Source organism: Schistocerca serialis, chromosome 4 (genome assembly GCF_023864345.2).
Source record: "Schistocerca serialis cubense isolate TAMUIC-IGC-003099 chromosome 4, iqSchSeri2.2, whole genome shotgun sequence".
Lineage (NCBI taxonomy): Eukaryota > Metazoa > Arthropoda > Insecta > Orthoptera > Acrididae > Schistocerca > Schistocerca serialis.
In genome coordinates this window covers 265,179,165-265,205,885 of record NC_064641.1, presented here as the reverse complement: position 1 = coordinate 265,205,885, position 26,721 = coordinate 265,179,165, and the positions used below count along the sequence as shown (strand labels likewise).

General features: G+C 40.8%; 1 protein-coding gene across 1 annotated transcript in view; it reads left to right on the top strand.

Moving 5' to 3' along the window:
• LOC126473774 (uncharacterized) overlaps window positions 1-26,721 on the top strand; it is a 91,306-nt gene that overhangs the window by 58,378 nt on the left and 6,207 nt on the right. The window contains exons 2-3 of the mRNA XM_050101039.1: window positions 5,111-5,232; window positions 23,253-23,402. Of these exons, the coding sequence (XP_049956996.1) occupies window positions 5,122-5,232; window positions 23,253-23,402 (261 nt within the window). The 5' untranslated portion in view covers window positions 5,111-5,121. The remainder of the gene's footprint in view (window positions 1-5,110; window positions 5,233-23,252; window positions 23,403-26,721) is intronic.

Below are 26,721 nucleotides of genomic sequence, written 5' to 3'. Positions count from 1 at the left end.
ACGTCGCCATTTCCATCTTTTCCGTAGACTGAAAGAACACGCGGGAGGAAAGAGAATTTCCAACGCTGAGGACGTTCAAACAGCGATTGTCGAATGGTTACGTGACGAAGGTGCGGATTACTGCCGTCAAAGAACTGAACGACTGCTAGAAAGTTCCGACCTTGTTTACGGAGACTTGGTGACTATTTTTCAACATAGTTACCCGACCTCTATAAACAAGGTCGGAACTTTCTACCAATATCATGTATCTGTATACCTGTCAGGCGTAGTGCAGCATTCAACAAGAGTTACTCGTCTTGCCATAATAATCCGCAACCTAGGTTCTGAAGTCACCTCGTACGTGGCTTGATTCGCCTTGGAACGTGCCCTCTTGGACTACGAATAGCAAGCCATTACGAGATACTGAAGTTCCTCTTCTGCAATGTTGCCAACTCAATATTAATCTGTTTCATTAGTGACGATATGTTTAATATGTGACCATACGGTGTGTGCTTCATAAACACATTTTGTAAGACTTCATTATTTTCGGAATGTTTAACGGGAATTATCTATTTTGACGAGTCTGCTACAGGGTTTATCACATTTGAAGATGACAAGAGCTGTAAATTTGAAGCTACGGTGTAATATGAAAACTGATCAACTTTCCGGAGACTCTCTTGTGCTGACTGAGTAAACTCGTGAGGAATCGCGCAAATCGTCTTTGAACTTCTCTGTTGCTTCCTTTAATCCAATCTGAGCACACTTTTCAACATGCTTAAGATGCTTTTACTACACATCTAACCGAAATGTCGCTGAACTATGAAACGCGTTTAAAAACAGTGCACTTCTTTAAGTGAGCCTCTAACACCCAGAGACTGCTTCGGATAGAATGCAACCGTAACGGTTATTCCGTTAATCAACCAGTGTTTGCATGAAGTACTCTGATATTTTCTGTTGTACTAATCAAAAACAGTAGCTCTCTCAATCAATCATAGTCTTGTAGCTATACACGTAGCACAGGGAGTTGCACCTAGTTTCAAGGTTTGTGACAAGTGAATTTTAAAAAAAATGGATAATAATCTTAGTCACAACTGATACTGGTCATTATCTCCTTAAAATACTTATGTAAACGCTTATCCCTTCAGTTACACTTGCTGTATGGTCAATATGACTGTAAATATGTTTCTCACGGTGGTCCAATCTATATAAACAAAGACATAAATGTTCGTTTATTCAAACTCCGAAAGTTCTTGACCTATTGTTTTGATATATATTCAGTGTGGTCCATTGATCGTGACCGGGCCAAATATCTCACGAACGAAGCGTCAAACGAAAAAATTACAAATAATGAAACTTGTCTAGCTTGAAGGTGGAAACCAGATGGCGCTATGGTTGGCCCGCTACATGGCGCTGCCATAGGTCAAATGGATATCAACTGCGTTTTTTTAAAAATAGGAACCTATTTTTTTTATTACATATTCGTGTAGTACTTAAAGAAATATGAATGTTTTAGTTGGACCACTTTTTTCGCTTTATGATAGATAGCGCTGTAATAGTTACAAACATATGGCTCACAATTTTAGACGAACATTTGGTAACAGATAGGTTTTTTAAATTAAAATACAGAACATAGGCACGTTTGAAAATTTTATTTTGGTTGTTCCAATGTGATACATGTACCTTTGTGAACTTATCATTTCTGAGAACGCATGCTGTTACAGCGTGATTACGTCTAAATACCACATTAATGTAATAAATGCTCAAAATAATGTCCGTCAACCTCAATGCATTTGGCAATACGTGTAACGACATTCCTCTCAACAGCGAGTAGTTTTCCTTCCGTAATGTTCGCACATGCATTGACAATGCGCTGACGCATGTTGTCAGGCGTTGTCGGTGGATCACGATAGCAAATATCCTTCAACTTTCCCCACAGAAAGAAATCCGGGGACGTCAGATCCGGTGAACGTGCGGGCCATGGTATGGTGCTTCGACGACCAATCGACCTGTCATGAAATATGCTATTCAGTACCGCTTCAACCGCACGCGGGCTATGTGCCGGACATCCATCATATTGGAAGTATATCGCCATTCTGTTCAAATGGTTCAAACGGCTCTGAGCACCGTGGGTCTTAACATCTGTGGTCATCAATCCCCTAGAACTTAGAGGTACTTGAACCTAACTAACCTAAGGACATCACACACATCCATGCCCGAGGCAGGATTCGAACCTGCGACCGTAGCGGTCATGCGGTTCCAGACTGAAGCGCCTAGAACCGCACGTCCGCAATTCCGTCATACAGTGAAACATCTTTTAGTAACATCGGTAGAACATTACGCAGGAAATCAGCATACATTGCACCATTTAGGTTGCCATCGATAAAATGGGAGCCAATTATCCTTCCTCCCATAATGCCGCACCATACATCAACCCGCCAAGGTCGCTGATGTTCCATTTGTCGCAGTCATCGTGCATTTTCCGTTGCCCAATAGCGCAAATTATGCTGGTTTACGTTACCGCTGTTGGTGAATGACGCTTCGTCGCTAAATAGAACGCGTGCAAAATATCTGTCATCGTCCCATAATTTCCCTTGTGCCCAGTGGCAGAACTGTACCCGACGTTCGAAGTCGTCACCAAGCAATTCCTGGTGCATAGAAATATGGTACGGGTGCAATCGATGTTGATGTAGCATTCTCAACACCGACGTTTTTGAGATTCCCGATTGCGCGCAATTTGTCTGTACTACACGAATAAGTAATAAAAAATTAGGGTTCCTATTTAAAAAAAACGCAGTTGATTTCCGTTTGACCTATGGCAGCGCCATCTAGCGGGCCAACCATAGCGCCATCTGGTTTCCACGTTCACGCTAGATGACTTTCGTTCTTTGTAGTTTTTTTTCGTTTTACGCTTATTTCGTGAGATATTTGGCCCAGTCACTATCAATGTACCGCCCTGTATATATAAAGCGAAAACATTGTTACCAAAAATCTCAAAATGTCCGTTTCTGATTTACTTCAGATTTTTACGCGTTACTGTAACAAACATTTAGGCACGTATAGACTATATACTTTTAATACATAAACGAATATATAAAATATACACCAGTGAAACGTTGTTAGACAAAGTGAAATTTGTACTGACGGCTTATTAGTTTATGATTCGAATACTACTACAAAATTTGAAATAGCAATAACAATAAACAAGGCTCACGGTCAGAGGGGGAGGAGAGGAGATGCACAGAATGGTGTGAGGTAATAGATGTAGAAAGCGGAAATGAGGAAATGGACAGAGAGAGGGACAGAAGGAGATGGCGAGAGAGAGGGGGGAGGAGAAGATGGGCAGAGTAAGGGGGGGGGGGGAGGACACAGACTGAGAAAGGGAAAGAAAGAGGGGCATGAAAAGATGGACACAGAGAAGGAGAGGAGGTGAAGCACAGAGAGAGGGGAAGAAGGAGGAGACAGACAAAGAATAAGAAAGAGGGTGGCGGAGAGGGACAGAGACAGGAGAGAGAAGCAGATTAGGGCGTATATCCAGTTCCCACACATATTGGAAACGCGTGCTCTCTCTTTTTTTTCTTTTCAATTTAAGCAGATTGAGCTACAGTAAAAGAGTGTCCGGGTACAGCTACTTACATATATGTGTGATACCTGACGTGTATCAAAAACTGAAGATTGTAACCGGAGCTATAGTCGAAAAGACATGTGTATAAAATGTAACACAGAAACTAAGGCTTCACAGATTCTGATTCGGTGGAACGTCTGTTTTTTTTTTTATTTATTTTTTCTTTTAACGAAATCAGTGCTGTGAAGAGGAAATAAGACATGGAGGCCATTGGAGGTGTAGCAAATGTACAGAAGAACAGAGGGGATAGGATCCGCATTCCCTGTCAGTAGGAACCAACCTGGGTTCCGTGAGAACTCACTCAAGGAAACCACTGATACCGACGTTAGGATGGTAGGATGGGCGTCGGAACTCGGCTCCTCCCAGGTACAAACCCAGTGTTTGGACATCTGCTCCACGTCGCTCTGCAGCAGCGTTTGAAAAACAGAAAAGTTCATGTTAATGAGCAAACACTATTTTTGCCTTGTCAAGTTCGGTAACGTTCGCTTCTCTTTCCACAGTCTTCATATCTATTTTATTAACAATAATACCGTGTAACCGAGTAATGGTTTGCATACATTCTCTGCAAGCCACTGTGGAGAATATGGCAGTGGGTATCGAAGATATTCATCTGCTTTCCTGTTTCACTCGCAAATGGAGCTAGAGGAAAGTGAATCCACCACCTTATCTCCCTTATTTAATGTGTCTTTAATATGGGACAACAGAATCCCCTCCAGTCTGTCCAAAATGTTGGTCCCTTTCGTCAGTACCGTTCAGCGTCTCTTGTACTTCTTCATTTGTACTATAGCTATAAGCGGCGATACTGTGCGTAGACTGTCATGATTATGGAAAATTTTAATGAAAAGCAAAAAACCTTAGAACCGGATGTGCCAGCCAGGGTGGCCGAGCGGTTCTAGGCGCTACAGTCTGTAACCGCGCGGCCGCTACGTCGCAGGTTCGAATCCTGCCTCGGGCATGGATGTGTGTCATGTCCTTAGGTTATTTAGGTTTAAGTAGTTCTAAGTTCTAGGGGACTGATGTACTCAGAAGTTAAGACCCATAGTGGTCAGAGCCATTTTTTAGAACCGGATATAGGTTAACGAGCAGTAAACGTTTACACTTGAAATGTTGAGTGTAACTTGGCTTTCTGGTAAGACTACTTTTCAAACAACTGTCGCCCGCTAAGGTGGTGGCCAATTTAGTGGCTGATAACTGTTTCAAAATTTCTCATTTTTCCTTTTTTACTTCAGGTCGCAGTTCCGTACAAACTCGAAAGCATATTGAAATAAGACGGTTGTATGTGTTTCACGAATAATTGTCGAATTATAATTATTTCAACTTCGGTGGTCCAAAGGGCATCTGCTCTCTAAATGTTTTGATCCCAGGCGACAATACAGTTGCAAGTCGTATCTCATAAAGTCTAGCTTAGCTCTTAAATATCAACAATGAGTATTTTTCCTTTATTTCTGTATCAGAGCGAAATTACGCGCCGTAATCTAAACTGCGTCCACCGTCTGCTCTTGCTTCCAGTTTACGTGAAGATGGCAGCCAACAGGTTCGTGATGATCGCCCTCGTGGCCGCAGTGGGTGTGGCCCTGGTGGCAGCCAGGCCGCAGGAGGACAGGACCGAGATCAGCAACGAGATCCCTCTGGTGAGTCACAGCAGGCCGCCTGCTCCCCTCCAACACCGATAATACAGGCTGGTTATAATTACAGCGTGGCTACTCAGGAAGGTCCAGTATGGGGGCTGTAACTGTCGTATGGCAGCGAAACATGGTAGATAGGCTAACGCGTTAATGGGAAACCGATTTACGCTGGAAAAAAAAATAGTTCCAATTTTGGGCTCCAGGTGCAAATCTGGCGCTGTGCTGCGTCCAGTGCTCATACTGAACAAACTGCGTAAGTGCCGGTTGGTAATAAAATCAATATAATGCCTTTGTCACTTCTTTGACCTTTCATGCCTTTGTCCCATTTCTAATCCATTACATCTGAAAATTTTTCTATGCGTCTTTCCAGCATTCACCTCGCCAGTTTAGTACCTGGTGGCCAAAATTGGAACTAATTTTTTCCAGGGTACAACGGTTCCGCCACAGCCTATCTACCACATTTTTCTGTCATACGATAATTACGTCCCTCAATGGACCTCTGTGAGTAGCTGCACTTTCATTATAGCCGTCACGCATATTGTGACAAACTATTCGGCACCATAGCGTCTAGCAGACCACCGCACACGACTTTTTTTTGTGCATTGTTTTTGAAATTCATGTAAACAAGTATCAGCTCTCTTGTTACCTCTCATTGACTGAGCGCTATGAATACAGTTAGTGACCACCAGCTACTCTTGTGAACTACTCCCGCTCAATAAAAGGTGAGTATTTTTTGCATTTCTGTTGTTGCTGTGGTCTTCACTCCTGAGACTGGTTTGATGCAGCTCTCCATGCTACTCTATCCTGTGCAAGCTTCTTCATATCGCAGTAAATACTGCAGTCTACATTCTTCTGAATTTGCTTAGTGTATTCACCTCTTGGTCCCCCTCGACGATTTTTACCCCCCACGCTGGCCCCCAATACCAAATTGGTGATCCCTTGATGCCTCAGAACATGTCCTACCAACCGAACCCTTCTTCTAGTCAAGTTGCGCCACAAACTACTCTTCTCCCCAATTCTATTCAATACCTCCTCATTAGTTATGTGATCTACCCATTTAATCTTCAGCATTCTTCTGTAGCACACATTTCAAAAGCTTCTATTATCCTCTTGTCCAAACTATTTATCGTCCACGTTTCACTTCCATACATGGCTAAACTCCATACAAATACTTACAGAAACGACTTCCTGACACTTAAATCTATACTCGATATTACCAAATTTCTCTTCTTCAGAAACGCTTTCCTTTCCATTGCCAGTCTATATTTTATATCCTCTCTACTTCGACCATAATCAGTTATTTTGCTCCCCAAATAGCAAAATTCCTTTACTACTTTAAGTGTCTAATTTCCTAATCTAATTTCCTCAGTATCAGCCGATTTAATTCGACTACATTCCATTATCCTCGTTTTGCTTTTGTTTATGTTCATATTATATCCTCCTTTCAAGACACTGTTCATTCCGTTCAACTGCTCTTCCAAGTCCTTTGTTGTCTCTGACAGAATTACAATGTCATCGGCGAACCTCAAAGTTTTTATTTCTTCTCCATGGATTTTAATACCTACTCCGATTTTTTTTTTTTTGTTTCCTTTACTGCTTGCTCAATATACAGATTGAATAACATCGGGGATAGGCTACAACCCTGTCTCACTCTGTTCCCAACCACTGCTTCTCTTTCATGTCCCTCGACTCTTATAACTGCCACCTGGTTTCTGTACAGATTGTAAATAGCCTTTCGCTCCCTGTATTTTACCCATGCCACCTTCAGAATTTGAAAGAGCGTATTCCAGTCAACATTGTCAAAAGCTTTCTCTAAGTCTACAAATGCTAGAAACGTAGGTTTGCCTTTTTGCATAGTAAATTAATATTTCCACCCATTTTATTCACAAATTGAGCGTGCGCACATTTTATTTTTATCTATTTTCACGTAAAGTTCCGTGGGATCAAATTGAGGAGCACATCTTCTAGATCACGGAACGTGTCAGTACATGAAATTACAATATAAAAGTAGTAACAGATAAAAATAAAGTGTGTATGAACCCGAAAGGGTCAATCCATAAGTTTAAGTAAACGGAATCAACAATACAACAAGAATCAGACTAATTTTTCAAGACACTCCTCGACAGAATAGAAGGAGCGACACATGAGGGAACTCTTCAGTTTAGATTTGAAAGCGCGTGGATTACTGCTAAGATTTTTGAATTCGAGTGGTACCTTATTGAAAATAGGTGTAGTAGTAAACTGCCAACCTTTCTGCACAAGAGTTAAACTTCGGATGGTTCAAATGGCTCTGAGCACCATACGACTTAACTTCTGAGGTTATCAGTCGCCTAGAACTTAGAACTAATTAAACCTAACTAACCTAAGGACATCACACACATCCATGCCCGAGGAAGAGTGCGAGCTAAATGCAGGTTTGATTTCTGCCAAGTATTAACTGAGTGGAAGCTGCTTATTCTTGGGTATAAGCTAATACTGTTAACAAGAAATGATTGCTTAAATGACTTTATGTATGCTGTCATTAAACTAATTTTATTTTCAACGTCTCTAAAGGAATGACCCACGACTTCCGACGTAATGACCCACTTGAGTATCACTTACAAGCCGCGGATACCCGTAAACCAGTGTTGTATCGCTGTAAGCAATGTTACCCTTGTATTGTACTGTACTAAACCAAGGACCTAAAAACGAAGGTAAGCCTTCGTCCCGCCGTAGCACTCAGTGGTACACAACACCACAGTAGAGTGCTGCAACGCTCAATGTTTGACTGATCACGGCTCGCCTGTTGACGGGGCGACCGAGCCGCTCGTGTCCGGCACCTACGACTCTGCTCTGTCACGTACTCGCCATATGTCTGTTGTCCGGATTCCGGACACGCGGATAACCAAGCATGACCGATCACCGCTGACGTCTCACCTCGCCTCGTCCTGGCTCGCTGCACTGTACTGTACAAATCCAACGCCTCTCCGTCTCTCTGTCTGTCTGTCTGTCTGTCTCTCTCTCTCTCTCTCTCTCTCTCTCTCTCTCACACACACACACACACACACACACACACACACACACACAATGTATTTACCTCTGTCTCTCTCTCTTTTAATACAAAAATAACGTTTCCAAGAACGGGTACGTGACGCAGCTAAATTCATAAAGCACTTGGAAAGTGAAATGATATTACAACACAATCGCGGATAGAAGACGAGTCTCATTTCCAAACAGAAGATATATTTTTCCTTTCATTAATAGGAAACATTAAATAAGTGCTGTCCCTGTAATCTAAAAGACAACCATATTCATAAATAAGACATACAAAGAACATTAAACATTTACAGACGTAACTTGTCATTCTTTTCACTTGTTTGCAACAGAAACAAAATTATAAGTATTGTTGATCAGCAGTAAATCACTAACGCGTTCCGGATTTAATTGGCTGCGGCGATTTGTTAGTAACATGCTGGCTTTACTAAAGCATCTTTCATTACGTCAGCTTTTTGCTGGTATACATAAAATACGTCTTGCAACTGCAGACAGGCCTGGCAGATCTGTTTCATGTCTGCTCCACCACTTTAAGATGTCATCATCATTGCGGATGATCTATTGTTCCTCCATTCCTTGAGACGATCTCTCTTTCAGGGTGGTGATGACACAGTACTTGAAGGATCTACGATAATAAACAAAAGACACAAGTAATACAGAACCGATGTGGAAATCATCGAAACGTTCCTGTAAAACCGAGGTGTTTTACGTTAATGAAATATTATACGAATTATATAACATTCCCGTTTCTCTATAGTACATTATCCACTAACTATGCAAAAACTATTATATTAGTGATTTCATGTTGTACCTGCGTAAGTAGCACACATTTGTCGCACATTGCTAAGAATTTCCTGCTTTTAATTTATTTCAAGCATATTAAGATCACGAAAATACGGCCAAAGAAACGTAACAATTTTATGTCTGGAAGTGATCACAATCCTCTCACAAACAAAAGTCAATGCTCGATTTTTAATCCTTTGTATCTCCTGTTAAAAAATACATATCTGTTAGTACACATCAATTACGCTAGTTAATTATAAATCTATCGCCTATCATAATGAAACAGTGCTTTTAACTGCAGTAATTACTCACCTGACAGTCAGTGTCATTGACACTGCAAATCTATTGCAGTTTGTGAAACCAAAGAAGAACTGACTAGATTGTCCGTTATTTTTCGCCTTCTAATTCATCTGTGTACTCTTTAAATATACTCAAAAAATGCACAATTTTTCCTGCTAGCTCATTATCATATCCTTGCAATCTGTAAGTGGAGTCCTTTTCCGTCAGCAAAGCAGCAACTTCGTTATACTGAGTGTGTAAGGATTCCACCATAGTGTACAAGCTGCTCCAGTGTGTGCAGACCTCTTATTTTAACTATGATTTCAAAGACGAGCAGAGGTCACTTTTCTTAATGTACCTTACAATGCATTTCGCAGTATTTATTGTTGATGCGATGTTCGGGGCATGATTTAACAAGAAGTTATCTTCATCGAAAGTATGGCTAAGTGCTGTGTTTATACAATGAACAGCACAAGGAATCCTTTCGTGATTTTCCAAAACCTGTATTACATTGGCACCCTGGTCGGAGACAAAAACAAAACTGTGCAACATGTCCGGCGCAATGTCCGAATCAGCCATCCTCTCTTCAATTTCTTTCATAATATTTACTCCCGTCTTCTTAACGTCCGGCAATTTTATTGTAAATAAAACATTGCTCACAAGAGACCAATCTGTGTTAATGTAATGTGTTGTAAGCGTCAAATAGTGCACCTGATTATGCGAATCAGTACACATATCAACTGTCGCCGCAGAGGTTTTAATAATAACTTCCGCAATATCAGAAGGCATTATGCTGTTTCGTATTGCATCAGCTTGTTCTTTGACATGTCTGCTTACAGTAGAGGGATGTGGCATGATATCTGCCACGTTAACTTCTCCATAATGCACACCTAGATGTATTAATTCTTGGCCTAGTTCTCCGAAACCTTCACCGGAAACAGCATTAAAAGGTCTTACATCTTTAACACACATTCCAACACACTTTGCTGTAATACTGTTTTTTATTACTGCCGGTATCCCTGAAGGAGCTGTATCTTTGTGAGGTTTGTTGCAACCGTGTTTCTTTAAATGAGTGGTTCCCAACTGGAAACACAATAATGTGGAGCAGTTTATGCAAGATACGTACCCAGTAGACGCACTGTTTCCGTCTACAGCCAACAGAAATGTACTCCATACTTGGCTTTTTAGACCTTCCCGTTTCTTCAGTGTGTAAACATTCGTTTCAATCTTACGTCTTACTGCACTGGCTTCCTCGCACTGCATGATCACAGAGAGAGACACACCACAAATGGGAAACCCGTACTGGCTACTGTCTCACACGGATAATGACATGTGTAATGTGTTTGAAGTTACGTGCTATGTATTCGGTCACGGCACCTATGCTCGGTTACTAGAACTAGTGCGGGCAGCCTATCCAGCTAGGTTGTGCTCGCCCCATCTCGTATTTTGTGCTCGTTTACTCGGTCATGCAGGTCTCTGCACCACATCAGCCCACGGCAGTCCACCCACCCCACCGCCGCCTCACACCGAATCCAGAGTTATTGAGCGGATCGCCCCCCAGTGGACACCCCCCCTCCCCCCCCGGGAACCTCTCCTCTCACACCAGAGTAACCCCATGTGTTTGCGTGGTAGATTAATTTTGGTGCACGCTTACGTGGGAACGGTGTTTGCACAGCAATCGCCGACACAGTGTAATGTGGCGGTATAAGGGGAATTAGCCCGCATTCGCCATGATAGATGGTAAACCGCCTTAAAACCCATCCACAGGCTGGCCGCCACACCGAACCTCGACACTAATCCGCGGGGCGGATTCGTGCCGGGGACTCGAACGCTATCCCGCTCGGGAAGCAGCGCGTTAGACCGCGCGGCTAGCTGGGCGTCCTTTACGTAATCCTTACTGCATCTATTCTCAGTCCAACCTTCTGCACTTTGCGGGCACCGTCGGTAGATCGTCACGGTACTGGCGTCTCCCACTATTTAATTGCTGTCAACAGCAGCTAATACAAAGATTTGTGATACGTCGTAGAAGTTGATACACTACATTGACAGAAATTGAAAGTCTTATGCCATGAAGCGCCAGTCCGATATTTATCAAACTTTGTTCGAATGTTTATCATGTAACCAATATCAAATAGTTAAGTTTTCATTCCATTCTTAAATAAGATCAATCATCAATATCTGTATGACTCCGACGGGTACGAATCAAATCTTGTATATGCTGTTGCATCGAAGCAAACTTTAGAATAGCATCTTGAGGATGCTTTCCGTAGTTGAAACACAATCTATTTCATTTCATTTATCGCTGGCTGACAGCTGGTATGGAAGTCTACGTCAACCCATTGCATCCCATTCATGTTCTGCGTGTGACGAATCAGGTAACAGGAAGTAATGGGTCTGTACATTCGTCAAGGTATTCGTGGTGTGAACTGTACATTATTCCACTGCAATATGCCGTTTGGTGCCCTGGTGTGAAAGAGATGGCAACGCGGTTTAACATTCTGGCCACATAGTGAAAAGTCTTTGTACACTGAATACGCGTTTAAAAATGTAATAATAAAATCAACTGTTATCTCTTCTGACTGAGGATTAAATAACTGAACGTGTCTTGTACAATGCCCGCTATAACTTCAGTATACGATTAAGAAGCCAAGCAGTGCGAAATAAAAAATAAAAAAAAAACAGAAGAAAACTAGGCTGGGAATCAAAATTTCGAACTCGAGTATCTAACGCAAAAGACTACCCACTCCAGTGACTCGGCAGCACAGAAACGTAGTATTGAATGAAGATACTTGTCACACATGTGAATACAGTGTAGCCAAGTTGCCTTTCTTTGACGTCAGTTTTCTACCAAAAATAGGCACGGGACGACATTTTTGCTGTCCGTGCGCAGGGAATCGCGCTGTGGCGTCCGAGTGCACGAATTTTGGCAAGCCACGGCACTCCACCTAGTCGATTCCTCGAGTAGTGCTGCTACCACGTACCCTGTGGAACGAACTCTGGTAGACGTGTTCGGAAAGCATCAGTGGAAATATAAGAGACAAAGAAAGCTTGATCTGGACGTGGACTTCTTCTCAGACCACTCAGTGGTTTAGCAGGAAAACCGGGGTCGAGGGCCGGTTTGGCACGGATTTTTACACTACTGGTCATTAAAATTGCTACACCAAGAAGAAATGCAGATAACAAAGGGGTATTCATTGGAAAAATATATTATACTAGAACTGACGAGAAATCAGTACACAGAACAACCACCTCTGGCCGTAATAACGGCCTTGATACGCCTGGGCATTGAGTCAAACAGAGCTTGGATGGCGTGTACAGGTACCGCTGCCCATGCAGCTTCAACACGATACCACAGTTCATCAGGAGTAGTGACTGGCGTATTGTGACGAACCAGTTGCTCGGCCACCATTGACCAGACGTTTTCAGTTGGTGAGAGGTCTGAAGAGTGTGCTGCCCAGGGCAGTATCTTTCTGTATCCAGAAAGGCACGTACAGGACCTGCAACATACGGTCGTGCATTATCCTGCTGAAATGTAGGTTTTGATAGGGAACGAATGAAGGGTAGAGCCACGGGTCGTAACACATCTGAAATGTAGCGTCCACTGTTCAAAGTGCCCTCAAAGCGTACAAGAGGTGACCGAGACGTGTAACCAATGGCACCCTATACAATCACGCCGGGTGATACGCCAGTATGGCGATGACGAATACACGCTTCCAATGTGCGTTCACCGCGATGTCGCCAAACACGGATGCGACCATCATGATGCTGTAAACAGAACCTGGATTCATCCGAAAAAATGACGTTTCGCCATTCGTGCACACAGGTTCGTCGTTGAGTACACCATCGCAAGGGCTTCTGTCTGTGATGCAGCGTCAAGGGTAACCGCAGCCATGGTCGCCGAGCTGATGGTCCATGCTGCTGTAAATGTCGTCGAACTATTCGTGCAGATGGTTGTTGTCTTGCAAACGTCCCCATCTGTTGACTCAAGAATCGAGATGTGGCTGCACGATCCGTTACAGCCATGCGGATAAGATGCCTGTTATCTCGACTACTAGTGATACGAGGCCGTTGGGATCAAGCACAGCGTTACGTATTACCCTCCTGAACCCACCGATTCCATATTCTGCTAACAGTAATTGGATCTCGACCAACGCGAGTTGCAATGTCGCGATACGATAAACCGCAATCGCAATAGGCTACAATCCGACCTTTATCAAAGTCGGAAACGTGATGGTACGCATTTCTCCTCCTTAAACGAGGCATCACAACAACATTTCACCAGGCAACGCCGGTCAACCGCTGTTTGTGTTCGAGAAATCGGTTGGAAACTTTCCTCATGTCAGCACGTTGTAGGTGTCGCCACCGGCGCCTACCTTGTGTGAATGATTTGAAAAACTAATCATTTGCATATCACAGCATCTTCTTTCTGTCGGTTAAATTTCTCGTCTGTAGCACGTCATCTTCGTGGTGTAGCAATTTTAATGGCCAGTAGTGTAGTCATCACCACTAAATATTTGCTTCATTGTAATTTATAGCAAAAAATAGAGCAGAACTTAAAACATCGCACTTCATGTTAGTACAAAATCTGTACTGTTTGCTTAACTCAATATCAGTAATCCATGCAAACCTCCGTACTTGTCCGCTAGCGCCATCAGACAGTGGTCTGTTGTAGCTGCACCAACAAGTGCTCGAGTTGCATGAATGATATAGCTGCAGTACGAATGTCTCTCTTGGAGTGTTCGCATGTGAGTTGCTGTGTAAACTGTGTGCAGTGGTATCATGCAAAGATTCTAACGAATGTGGTACAAATATTAGGGACACAGTTCCGACGTGCTGAATATGGAAATCAAATCGAGATCGAGAATACAGTGTTAGGGATACACTATATAAAATAACAATTCTGAAGTATAATGGAGATGATATGACATTACGCTGGATAGATTTACTGGCTTTGAAGGACAGGAAGAACCTGAAGCGGCAGGCGGCTGTTCAAGGACTACACGATGTTCATCTCCGGAGCAACAGGAACAGTTTAGTCAACATGACTACGGACTGTCTCCACCCAAACAGTCAAGGCTCAGTGTATTAGAAGACACCGATGACAGCGCACTAGAGAATATTCATGAACGTTATTGCATTCGTGGCTTCAATTCCTACAGCAAACTAAGGTGGCGTCATAGGCTCATTAAAAAGCAAATCAAATTACAGATTAATTCTACATTATGTGTCTAGAAAAAGGCGAGCAGCAGCTCGTTTCAAATAAGACAGACTGTGGAAAAGGCATGTTACTACATTTATCTCCGTATGGACTTAGAAGACGATAATAGTATACGTCAGAAGACACAAAATTTTCTGGAAGAGTAGGGTGTGGAGGAAGGGAAATGTTTGTAACACTGACCAGAGTCAGATCCTGTATGAAATATCTTCATCGTCAACACTGTCTCACAGAGGAGAGAAAACTACAGTTCATGTGTTGCAGTCTGTACATAGCTCTATCCACAGCAACGCAGTTGATGTTGCTTTATCAGTGATAGGCAGACTAGCTGTCAAGTTGTACATCTGTTTTCAAGGAGCACAAGTCACTTTCGGCCCAAATATTTCAAAGAAAATTGAAACAATATCTACGTGGAGGCAAGAAAAGTGGAAAATGTCTAAAGAACACGTCAAACGTTTTCTAACTTCAGTCCTTGGCGAACGTGTAACCTGGTCAGGTCATGCAGCAACGCGCCCTTCTAGATGCAAATTTTCCAAACAAAGATGTTTGCTGAAGATATTGTCACGGAAAACAACAAAATGTTGCCAGCCTCTTGATGTTTATCTCTCTCAGCAATATAAGCTTTATATAAGAAGGATTGCTGATTTTATAACACTACAATGCACCAAACAGCAAGTGATGATACATAATCGTTATTTCATCATCAATCTTCACTCTGTGATTTGCAATCAACTTTCTGCACCAAATTGTACACCAATGTTTCATATTGCATGGCGGAAGGTAAGTTATGACACTAACATACCAATATCATCATTTGAAAATGTAGTTAGTGTGGGTGTTGATAGTGGACTCCTTCAATGCGAAAGTGATTTTCAATCTAAAAATGTGGTTTTAGTGAGGTGTGCACATTGTACTCTTCCACTTTGTTTTAATCAATTCACCGAAATCCCGCATATGCACTATGAAGACTAATACAAGCAGTATCAGGTCTGTAGGATATGTGTGTTTTGTGCTATTACAATTATTTTAAGCAGAGGGCTTTTGCCAGTATTGATTGAAAATGTAATGAAACACTGACGTCATCGAATTGCGTATAACTTCCTCTTCGATGGCATTGATACGTTGTAACTTTGTTTCTCTCTTTTAAAATGTCATTTACAGTAGAATGCAACTTTTTGCTTTGAAATGACACAGACCACTGGTTTTTTATGATGATTCTAAGCACTGTTTCGTGCGGTTCAGAGCGTTCCAGGTCAAAGGTGTCCCCTGCAACTGAATAATCGTGTTGGCGTAAATGTCTTGCTATAAGTACAATTAAAAAAAGAGCCTTGAGGTGGCTTCTCTTAATAGATAAAAAAAACGTACAAATGGCTGTATTGGTTACTTTCTCGCTGATATACTCCACAGCTCTAAAGAAACTGCTCAATTGATGCACCAGTTTAGCACCTCAACGGGAAATACGAGATCATAAAAAATAAAACTAAATTTAAAAACCTACTGAGTGCAAAGTCCATATGCTTCAGCATCAGAATGAATCTCAAGTTTTGTGCACGTAAAACTCAGCAATGTAATATGTTTTTGTGTTTAGATTTTCGGCTTACCACAGTTAAGTAAAAAGTATTCAGTACATAAAAGGTAATTATTCGAATTTGTAGAGTTCATGAACAAACTTCTCCCAAGAAGCTGTTTATACTGTTTTAAATAATTAGCTACATCGTCAAAGCACACGTAATTATGAAATTTATGTTAAAAATCTTTTCAATTTGGGGATTAACAACTGGGTTGTCCGAGTCGCAGCGTAGAACATCAGAAGTTTGAACGTGGTACACAGGCCACAAAATCTGGACAGGGAAATGTCATGGCTCAGTCTAGATATAGCGGTTGTCATTGAAGTTAACGGAAATAAAACAAGATTTCTGGTCAGACGGATGTAGAGTAATATCAACAGCAACAGAAACGGGAGTAGGATTCATTATATACAGTTAGAGGTAGGCAGCATAGAGAGTGTGTTACAATGGACATTTCAGTGGTTGAGTTTTCCTCATCAGAATTGACAGGAAACCAACACCAATAATAATAGATCAGGTGTACGTCCCGACGTTACAAGCAGAAGATGAAGATATGTTTTCTCTATACAAGGATAATGAACGGATAATTCAATATGTAAAGGGATGATTAGATTAGCATGGGGGATTGGAATGCAGTTGTAGGTGAAGGAATAGAAAACAGAGCTAAGGGCGAATGCGGGTTTCCTAGTCAGATTGAGACAGGGGAATGCTTAATTGGTTTCTACGATAGATTTCAGTTAGTAATAGAGAATACACAATTCAAAATTCACAAGACAAAGAGGTATACTTGGTGAAGGCCTACAGACATGAGACGATTTCAGCTGAATTACATCATGGTGAGATAAAGGTTCCGTAAAAAAGATACCGGACTCTAAGTCATACCTAGGGACCAGACGTAGATGAAGAGGAGGCTGAAGTTTAAGAGAATCGTTCGAAAGAATAGATGTGGAAAGAAGTGGGATGTTGAAGTACTGAGGGATGATGAGACACTTTTGCAGTTTTCTTAGACTGTAGAGATCGCGATAATAAATATCACACTAGGGAGAAATAGACTCAGCTATAAATGACAACTGCGAAGAAACCTCGGGCAGCAGAAGAAATACTTAACTTGATTGGAAAGATTGAAATACAGAAATTCTCAGGGAGAAAATCCAATACTGCCATATAAGGCACTTAGAAACGAAATAAACAGGAGTTACAGGAAAATCAAGGCGAAATGGCTGCAGAAAAAAGTGAAGAAACCCAAAAGAATGATCGTCGTAAAGATTGATTCAGCATTTAGAAAAGTCCAAGCATCCTTCGGTGAAATTAAAAAGCCAGGGCGTCAACAGTAAGAGTGAGAAGGGAATTTCACTGTTAAATACAGAGGAAGGGCAGATAGGTGGGAAGAAATACTCAAGACCTCAACGGGAGAGGACTTGTCTGATGGCGTGGTAGAAGAAGAAATGACAATCGATAAGCAAGACAGAGAGAATCTAGTATCAGCGTCAGATTTTAACAAGGCTTTGGAAGACTTTCGACGAAATAAGGCAGAAGGAATCAATAACATCCCGTCATAATTTCTAAAATCATCAAGGGAAGTTCAACCGGACATCTATACAAGGTTTTTGTAAATGTCAATAAACTTTACCAACAGCTGTGTATTTTAAGATATTTTATTTTATTCTGAAAGCAATCAGTTTCGGCATTTCATTTTGCCATCTTCATTCCCCATGCGCTTTTATCCAAATAAACGAACTTGTCGTATAGCGCCAGAAATCACTGGATATCGTTTATTTGCATAAAAGCGTATGGGACCTTAAGATGGCAAAATGAAATGCCGAAACCGGTTGCTTTCAGACTAAAATAAAATGCCTTAAAATATAGGCTGTTGCTGAATTTTATCGACATTTAAAATTTCTTACCAGCCAATGTACCCTGGCCATGATGGACCAACAGAGATTTATGCATGTTGTCGAATAGGTTCCATGCGACTGGTAACATTCCATCAAACTTTCAGAAAAATTTCATCCACACATCCCAGAAGATGACAATGGCAGACAAGAGCAAAAGTTATCTTATCGCACAGACTACTTAAGAGCTGATTCATCGAATATACTGTAAGAACAGTACACAGAACAATGAAAAATAAAATTGAGGATCTATTAGATGACGATCATTTTGGCTATAGAACAGGTAAAGGCGCAAGAGATGCAGTTCTGACGTTGCGATTTATAATGGAAGCAAAGCATAAGGAAAACAGAACATATTCACAGAATCTATCGATCTAGAAAAAGTGTTCGACAATGTAAAACGGTGCAAATTCTCAGAAAAATATGAGTAAGCAATAGGACAAGATGAGTAATTCTCAATATGTACAAGTACCAATACGGAACATAGGTCAGGACAAAGATCCAATTGGTCGGAGTGGAAACGCTGTAATACCGGGATGCAGTTTTTCGACCTTCCTGTTCAGTCTATACATAGAACAAGAAGTGACGGAAAAAAAGAAAGATTCAAGAGTGGGATTAAAATTCATGGTGAAATTAGCTGATGACATCGCTGTCGCCAGTGGAAGTCAAGAAGAATTACAGGTCCTATTGAATGGAATGAATATTCTAATGAGTACAGGTTATGGATTGAGAGTGAACTGAAGAAAGGGAACAGTAACGAGGAGTAGCATAGACACAGTCAACTTAATATCGGAATTGCCCATAAAGCAGTAGACGAAGTTAATGAACTCTGCTATCTTGGAAGCAAAATAATCTATGACGGAAGAGGCAAATAGGACATAAAAAGAAGACTAGCATAGGGAAGTGAGAGTTCCTGGCCAAGTGAAGTCTACTGGAATCAACATAGTTCTAAATTTGAGGACAAAATTTCTGAGGATATATGTTTGCAACACAGCCTTGCATGATAGTGACTCATGGACAGTGGAAAATCTGGAAAAGACGAGAATCGAAGCGTCTGAAATTTAATGCTATAGAAGGATACTGAAAAGTAGGTGAACCTGTAAGATAAGGATATGGGAGGTGTTTCGCAGAGTCAAACTGACAACAAGGGACAGGATTATAAGACATACGTTAAGACATGAGAGAGTAGCTTCCGTCATACTAGAGGAATCTTCATTATAAAATAATTATTAAATTGCAATAAGTACTGAATAACGTTCCCCTAACTTCCCAACATACAGCAACGTTAATAAAGTTTATGAAGTGTTCAATAGCTGTCAGATGATGAATACCAAGCTTCGACACTTATCTTGAATAAGATTCATGAAATAGGTAGCTACATAAATAACTGATAGTAGTGTGTGAGTCGTTCACCCTGTAAAGCGTTACTATATCACTTTTAGGTTGTGGACTTGAATTTGATTTACGAAGTGTAAGGCAAGCCACTCAGTGAAAACGCCTGGTATTTATGCTAGCAGCGCAACACAGCGGATGATGCGGTTGCCATGCTGCAGGCTTGAACAGGCGGCAAACAAGGTTTTAGAGTACTGCATAAACATTATTTTGAACGAAGAAATGAGTACTCAGCCAGTGCTGGACATAATATTTGGAGAGAATATGGCGGTTTCATCTCAAAACGTAACAAATAACTCGGTTAAAGACAGGGGTGAGAAATAAAGCAGTTCTCACAATATTTATGATAAATGTGCAAGTTCTTCGTCAAAATATGAACCAACTTACAATAAAAAAATATAGAACTTTTCGTGGGCCGTGGACTACAAATTGAGTTATCCACTATTTTAAGTTCATTGCTAGATATTACTCATACAGTCCTTGTAGCTACAGACACCCAATTTACCTCTTCCTTCTATCACTTACTTTGTCCCGTCTATCATAAAAAAAAAAGAAACTGCCAAAGGCTGTGCTACGTGCGAGTCTTATCTCGTACACTGTCCTGCTCTCAATCTTCACTTCCATCGACCCATAAAGGAGATCGTTGACTGCTCTGTTGACTTTGTCTTCTCATTACTTTCCGATTGTTGCCCCCATTCTAAGACGACGAATTTTTTCGTACTCTGGAAGAAAAGTTAGATATTAAAATTCCATTGGCTTTGTGACCACTGTACGTGAAAAACTGCGCAGATATGGAGAAGGAAAACGCCGTAACCTGGTTCAAAGAGCCATCTCGCGATTCACGTTAAATGACATAACACGGAGACGGCACAACAATCAGGTTTTTGTATTTTTTATATTTATGTTATTTGAAGTTAAGAACTGAAATATTAATCAACCTAAGCCATTCGATACAGCACTCAAAAATTCTCAAGAAAATCGACTTTGAAGTTTTAGAGTGTCTTTAATAACTTAATATTTGTTCATTCTTTCGGAGGAGCAGTGTGGCTGTGTTATAGAATCCTCGCTTGCCGGTTGGGCGTCCCAGAAACGATTATGGGATGGAGTAGGTTTTAAACAAAGCTACAAATTCTACAAGCGTTTACATGAACTGTAAAATGCATGAAGAAGAAAACTTTCATTTGCAGTGTTTTTTATTCAAACAACTTTTATTAAGAATAGTTTAGAGAAGAATCTGAAATTAAGAATATATATTTGCTATGAAAACTGTGTTTAGTGCGCATTATGTAATTATAAGTAAGAAGTTCTACATTTTTCATGAAAATGACAATTAGATGTGTTTATTAGGATACACTTTAGTAATTTTAAATGTAAATGACTTCGGTAGTCGAATTAGAAAGGAAAGAAAACGAAAAAGTAACCAGAACGAGACTCGGACCAGCAATCCAGCGATTACCAGACTTGAGCGATACCGACATTTTTTTCGTCTAAACGTATATTACGTACACGAAAATGCTCGCAGAACTTGCACATTTGCTTGCATCTCAGAATCTAACCTGAGCAAGCCAAATGGCAGACGAGCGTTCTACCACAGAGCCACACTGGTTTCATCGAAATAATGGAATTAAAATAGAGTATTAAATACTCTTGAATAACTACAAAGTCTATTTTCTTGAGGATATAAAAATATAAAAATACAATTTCCGTGTTGTCTCCGAGATATATTATTTAACGTGAATCGCAAGGTGGCACGTTGATCCAGGCTACGGCGCATTTTTCCTTCATGTTTTCCCCGTCGAAGTGGGTTTTTCGAGTATAATGATCAAACAACCAACAGAAATTTAATATCTATTTTCTGTTTTAGAGTAAGGAAGTCCTACAATGGAGGAAACACTTATTCGGGAAGTGAGAAGAAGACAATGTTAACAGAAAGTCAAAGATCTCTTTTATGGGTCGATGGAGTGAACATTAGTAACATGAGGTTCAAAAAAAGGGTAGTGGGCAAGATAGTCCCCTCGGGGTGCACATTTTTGGGTAGTTTTTTGATGGCAGACGGGACAATGTAAGTGATAGAAGGAAGAGGTAAATTGGATGTCTGCAGTTACAAGGGTCGTATGTAAGTAGTATCTAACAGTGAACCTGAAATAGTGGACGTGGACCAAAATAGAAATATAAAGCTCGTTTTGTATTGCACGGTACTTGAAAAGCTCTGTACTTTTTTATAATTTGGTTTATTTTATAACAAAGAACTTGCGCCTTTGTCATAAATATTGCGGTCGCAGGTTCGAATCCTGCCTCGGGCATGGGTGTGTGTGATGTCCTTAGGTTAGTTAGGTTTAAGTAGTTCTAAGTTCTAGGGGACTTATGACCTAAGATGTTGAGTCCCATAGTGCTCAGAGCCATTTGAACCATAAATATTGCGAGAACAGCCGTATTTCCCGCTATTACATTAAATTAACTTTTTTGTTACGTTTTGAGACACATTGGTCATACACTCTTTAACTATTACAACCAAAAAGTTTTATTTTTCGTTTATGTCATCCAGTGTATTCTTTATGTAGCATTCTAGAAACTTGTTAGTCGCCTCTTCAATCCTGTAGCATGACAACCTCATCAACCGTTCTGTTGCGCCGCTAGCTGTATTACAAGGCGCTTCCATGGTGATCCTTCGTTGGTCGGTTGATTCGGAGGAGGGAACCAAACAGCGACGTCATCGGTCCCATTGGATTAGGGAAGGATGGGGAAGTAAGTCACCGTGACCTTTCAAATGAACCTTCCCGGCATTTGCCTGAAGCAATTTAGGGATGTCAGGGAAACCTAAATCACGATGGCCGGAGGCCTGTTTGAACCGTCGTCCTCCCGAATGAGAGTCCAGTGTCCTAACCACAGCATCACGTCGCTCAGTATGGAGTTCCTCACACTCCGCAAATCAAATTCTAGTCCTTAGTCTATTAGTGAAACGCTTTACAGGGTAAATGATTCATACGCCGCTTGTGAAATGCTTTACAGGGTAAATGATTCATACGCCGCTTACCAGCTATTTATTTAGTTACCTATTCCATAAATCCTATTCAAGATAAGAGTTGAAACTTGGTATATATCATCTGAAAGCCGTTGCACACTCTCATAAAAATTATTAACCCGACGGTATGTTGGAAAGTTAGGGGACAGTTATCACCACTTATTATAATTTAATAATTACTTTATAATGCAGAAGGTACTGTCAAGGAGAAACAACTTTTATTTGCTTTTTGAAATCCTACTACTACATGTCCCACGTACTTATTTCCACTCATAAGAGTTTTGTAGCTAACTAATCCTTATTTCCAACAAAACAGTAATCTTCAAAGAATATAGATAATTAGTATTTCCTTCAGCTGTAGAATATGTGAAAAGAATTTTCTTTAATTGTTAGAGGTCTGAGTGGTTTGATATAGCTCGCAACTAATGCTTGCCTTGTAGCAACCTCTTCGTCTCAGAGTAGTAATTGTACTTCGTACCTTCAATTACTTCTTTAATGTATAGCCTGGCATTCGAAGCCGGATTACCCTCGTGCAGGTGAGCCTTCTACGACAGAGCCACGGTGCCTGTAGTAAAATGGACCTCTTCCTAGGGTGTTACAGACACTATAAAAATTACAAAACCTATACTCTCGACAATTTTTGAGAGTTGTGTTGAGCTGCGTAATAAAACAACGGAAAACCCTAGACTCCACTATTTTTATTGTTGTCGTATTGGTATTTGCTACTGTTTTACTGTACATACTATGTCTTCCTAAAATTCTAGTGTGACTGAAAAACATCTTTACACACGTTCTTCAATGTCGCAGATGTCCAGACTGAGGTTGGACATTATTTGTTTCAGGGTATTGACGTGAGCAATTCCCCAGCGCCGACCAGCGTCAGTACAAATTCCAGCAGTGTGTCGGACTTCACAACTGAAGCCCCTACATCCACTACAGTTCCGACAACAAGGAGCTCAATGTTCTCCAGGATTATCAATGATATTTTCCAGGTAAGCCTAGCGATCATGTCTGAGTGTTTTCCGCTATACGATTTCATACGTAATATTTTTGTTCTAAGTACCTGCCATTAAAAATTAAACTTAAAACGTCAATGTACTGTTTTCAAGTGCCGTCATTATCAAACTCCATTTCCCAGAATGTAGGTAATGCCAGTGATCAGCGATCAAGTAAAAATTAAAAATATCTGAATAAACGAAAAAATTAGTTTCAGTTACTTTGCCGCCAATATACAGTCGTTATCAGGAGAAAGAAAACTGGCGTTCTACGGATCGGAGCGTGGAATGTCAGATCCCTTAATCGGGCAGATAGCTTAGAAAATTTAAAAAGGAAAATGGATGGGTTAAAGTTAGATATAGTGGGAAATAGTGAAGTTCGGTGAGCAGGAGGAACAAGACTTTTGGTCAGGTGAATACAGGGTTATAAATACAAAATCAAATAGGGGTAATGCAGGAGTAGGTTTAATAATAAATAAAAAATATAGGAGTGCGGGTAAGCTACTACAAACAGCATAGTGAACGCATTATTGTGGCCAAGATAGACATGAAGTCCACGCCTACTACAGTAGTACAAGTTTATATACCAACCACCTCTGCAGATGATGAAAAAATTGATGAAATGTAGGATGAGATAAAAGAAATTATTCGGGAAGTGAAAGGAGACGAAAATATAATAGTCGTGGGTGACGGGAATTCGAGAGTAGGAAAAGGGAGAGAAGGAAACATAGTAGGTGAATATGGATTGGGGGTAAGAAATGAAAGAGGAAGCCGCCTGGTAGAATTTTGCACACAGCATAACTTAATCATGGCTAACACTTGGTTCAAGAATCATAAAAGAAGGTTGTATACATGGAAGAAGCCTGGAGATACTAAAAGGTTTCACATAGATTATATAATGGTAAGGCAGAGATTTAGGAACCAGGTTTTAAATTGTAAGACATTTCCAGGGGCAGATGTGGACTCTGACCACAATCTATTTGTTATGAACTGTAGATTCAAACTGAAGAAACTGCAAAAAGGTGAGAATTTAAGGACATGAGACCTGGATAAACTGAAAGAACCAGAGATTGTACAGAGTTTCAGGGAGAGCATAAGGGAACAATTGACAGGAATGGGGGAAAGAAATACAGTAGAAGAAGAATGGGTAGCTTTGAGGATTGAAATAGTGAAGGCAGCAGAGGATCAAGTGGGTAAAAAGACGAGGGCTAGTACAAATCCTTGGGTAACAGAAAATGAAAGGAGAAAACATAAAAATGCAGTAAGTGAAACAGGCAAAAAGGAATACAAACGTCTCAAAAATGAGATCGACAGGAAGTGCAAAATGGCTAAGTAGGGGTGGCAAGAGGACAAACGTAAGGATGTAGAGGCTTATCTCACTAGGGGTAAGATAGATATTGCCTACAGGAAAACTAAAGAGACCTATGGAGAAAAGAGAACCACTTGCATGAATATCAAGAGCTCAGATGGAAACCCAAAGCAAAGAAGGGAAAGCAGAAAGTTGGAAGGAGTATATAGAGGGTCTATACAGGGGCGATGTTCTTGAGGACGATATCATGGAAATGGAAGAGGATGTAGATGAAGGTGACATGGGAGATATGATACTGCGTGAAGAGTTTGACAGAGCACTGAAAGACCTAAAGCCAGTCCTGACAAAATTCTACCATCTGGTGAGCGAGATGTATGAGACAGGCGAAATTCCCTCAGACTTCAAGAAGAATATAATAATTCCAATCCCAAAGAAAGCAGGTGTTGACAGATGTGAAAATTACCGAACTATCAGTTTAATAAGTCACAGCTGCAAAATACTAACGCGAATCTTTACAGACGAATGGAAAAACTGGTAGAAGCCGACCTCGGGGAAGATCAGTTTGGATTCCGTAGAAATGTTGGAACACGTAAGGCAATACTGACCCAACGACATATCTTAGAAGAAAGATTCAGGAAAGGCAAACCTAAGTTTCTAGCATTTGTAGACTTAGAGAAAGCTTTTGACAATGTTGACTGGAAGACTCTCTTTCAAATTCTGAAGGTGGCAGGGGTAAAATACAGGGAGCAAAAGGCTATTTACAATTTGTACAGAAACCAGATGGCAGTTATATGAGTCGAGGGACATGAAAGGGAAACAGTGGTTGGGAAGGGAGTGAGACAGGGATGTAGCCTCTCCCAGATGCTATTCAATCTGTATACTGAGCAAGCAGTAAAGAAAACAAAAGAAAAGTTCGGAGTAGGTATTAAAAGCCATGGAGAAGAAATAAAAACTTTGAGGTTCGCCGATGACATTGTAATTCTGTCAGAAACAGCAAAGGACTTGAGAGAGCAGTTGAACGGAATGGACAGTGTCTTGAAAGGAGGGTATAAGATGAACATCAACAAAAGCAAAACAAGGATAATGGAATGTAGTCGAATTAAGTCGGGTGATGCTGAGGGAAGTAGATTAGCTAATGAGACACTTAAAGTAGTAAAGGAGTTTTGCTATTTGGGGAGCAAAATAACTGATGATGGTCGAAGTAGAGAGGATATAAATGTAGACTGGCAATGGCAAGGAAAGCGTTTCTGAAGAAGAGAAATTTGTTAACATCGAGTATTGATTTAAGTGTTAGGAAGTCGTTTCTGAAAGTATTTGTATGGAGTGTAGCCATGTATGGAAGTGAAACGTGGACGATAAATAGTTTAGACAAGAAGAGAATAGAAGCTTTCGAAATGTGGTGCTACAAAAGAATGCTGTAGATTAGATGGGTAGATAACGTAACTAATGAGGAGGTATTGAATAGAATTGGGGAAAAGAGGAGTTTGTGGCACAACATGACTAGAAGAAGGGATCGGTTGGTAGGACAAGTTCTGAGGCATCAGGGGATCACCAATTTAGTACTGGAGGGCAGCATGGAGGGTAAAAATCGTAGAGCGAGACCAAGAGATGAGTACACTAAGCACATTCGGAGGGATGTAGGCGGCAGTAGGTACTGGGAGGTGAAGAAGCTTGCACAGGATAGAGTAGCATGGAGAGCTGCATCAAATCAGTCTCAGGACTGAAGACCACAACAACAACAACAACAACATACAGCACTTAACGTCTGTATAAGTGGCGTACATTTTTAAATATATACTAAAAGGAAACTCAAATATAGCAGTACAGAGAGTAGATAAATCCTACAGAAAGAAAACAAAATTTTAGTAATTTTCATTCCCCCGGTGGAAAAATGGCAAGTAATGACTAGGTTGCCACTTATCAGAATTTGGCTCACAGTCCAAAATAAATTTTTGTCGGGCAAGGGTTTGGGTACACGTATGCCATGATGTTACTGTGGTGTGGAAA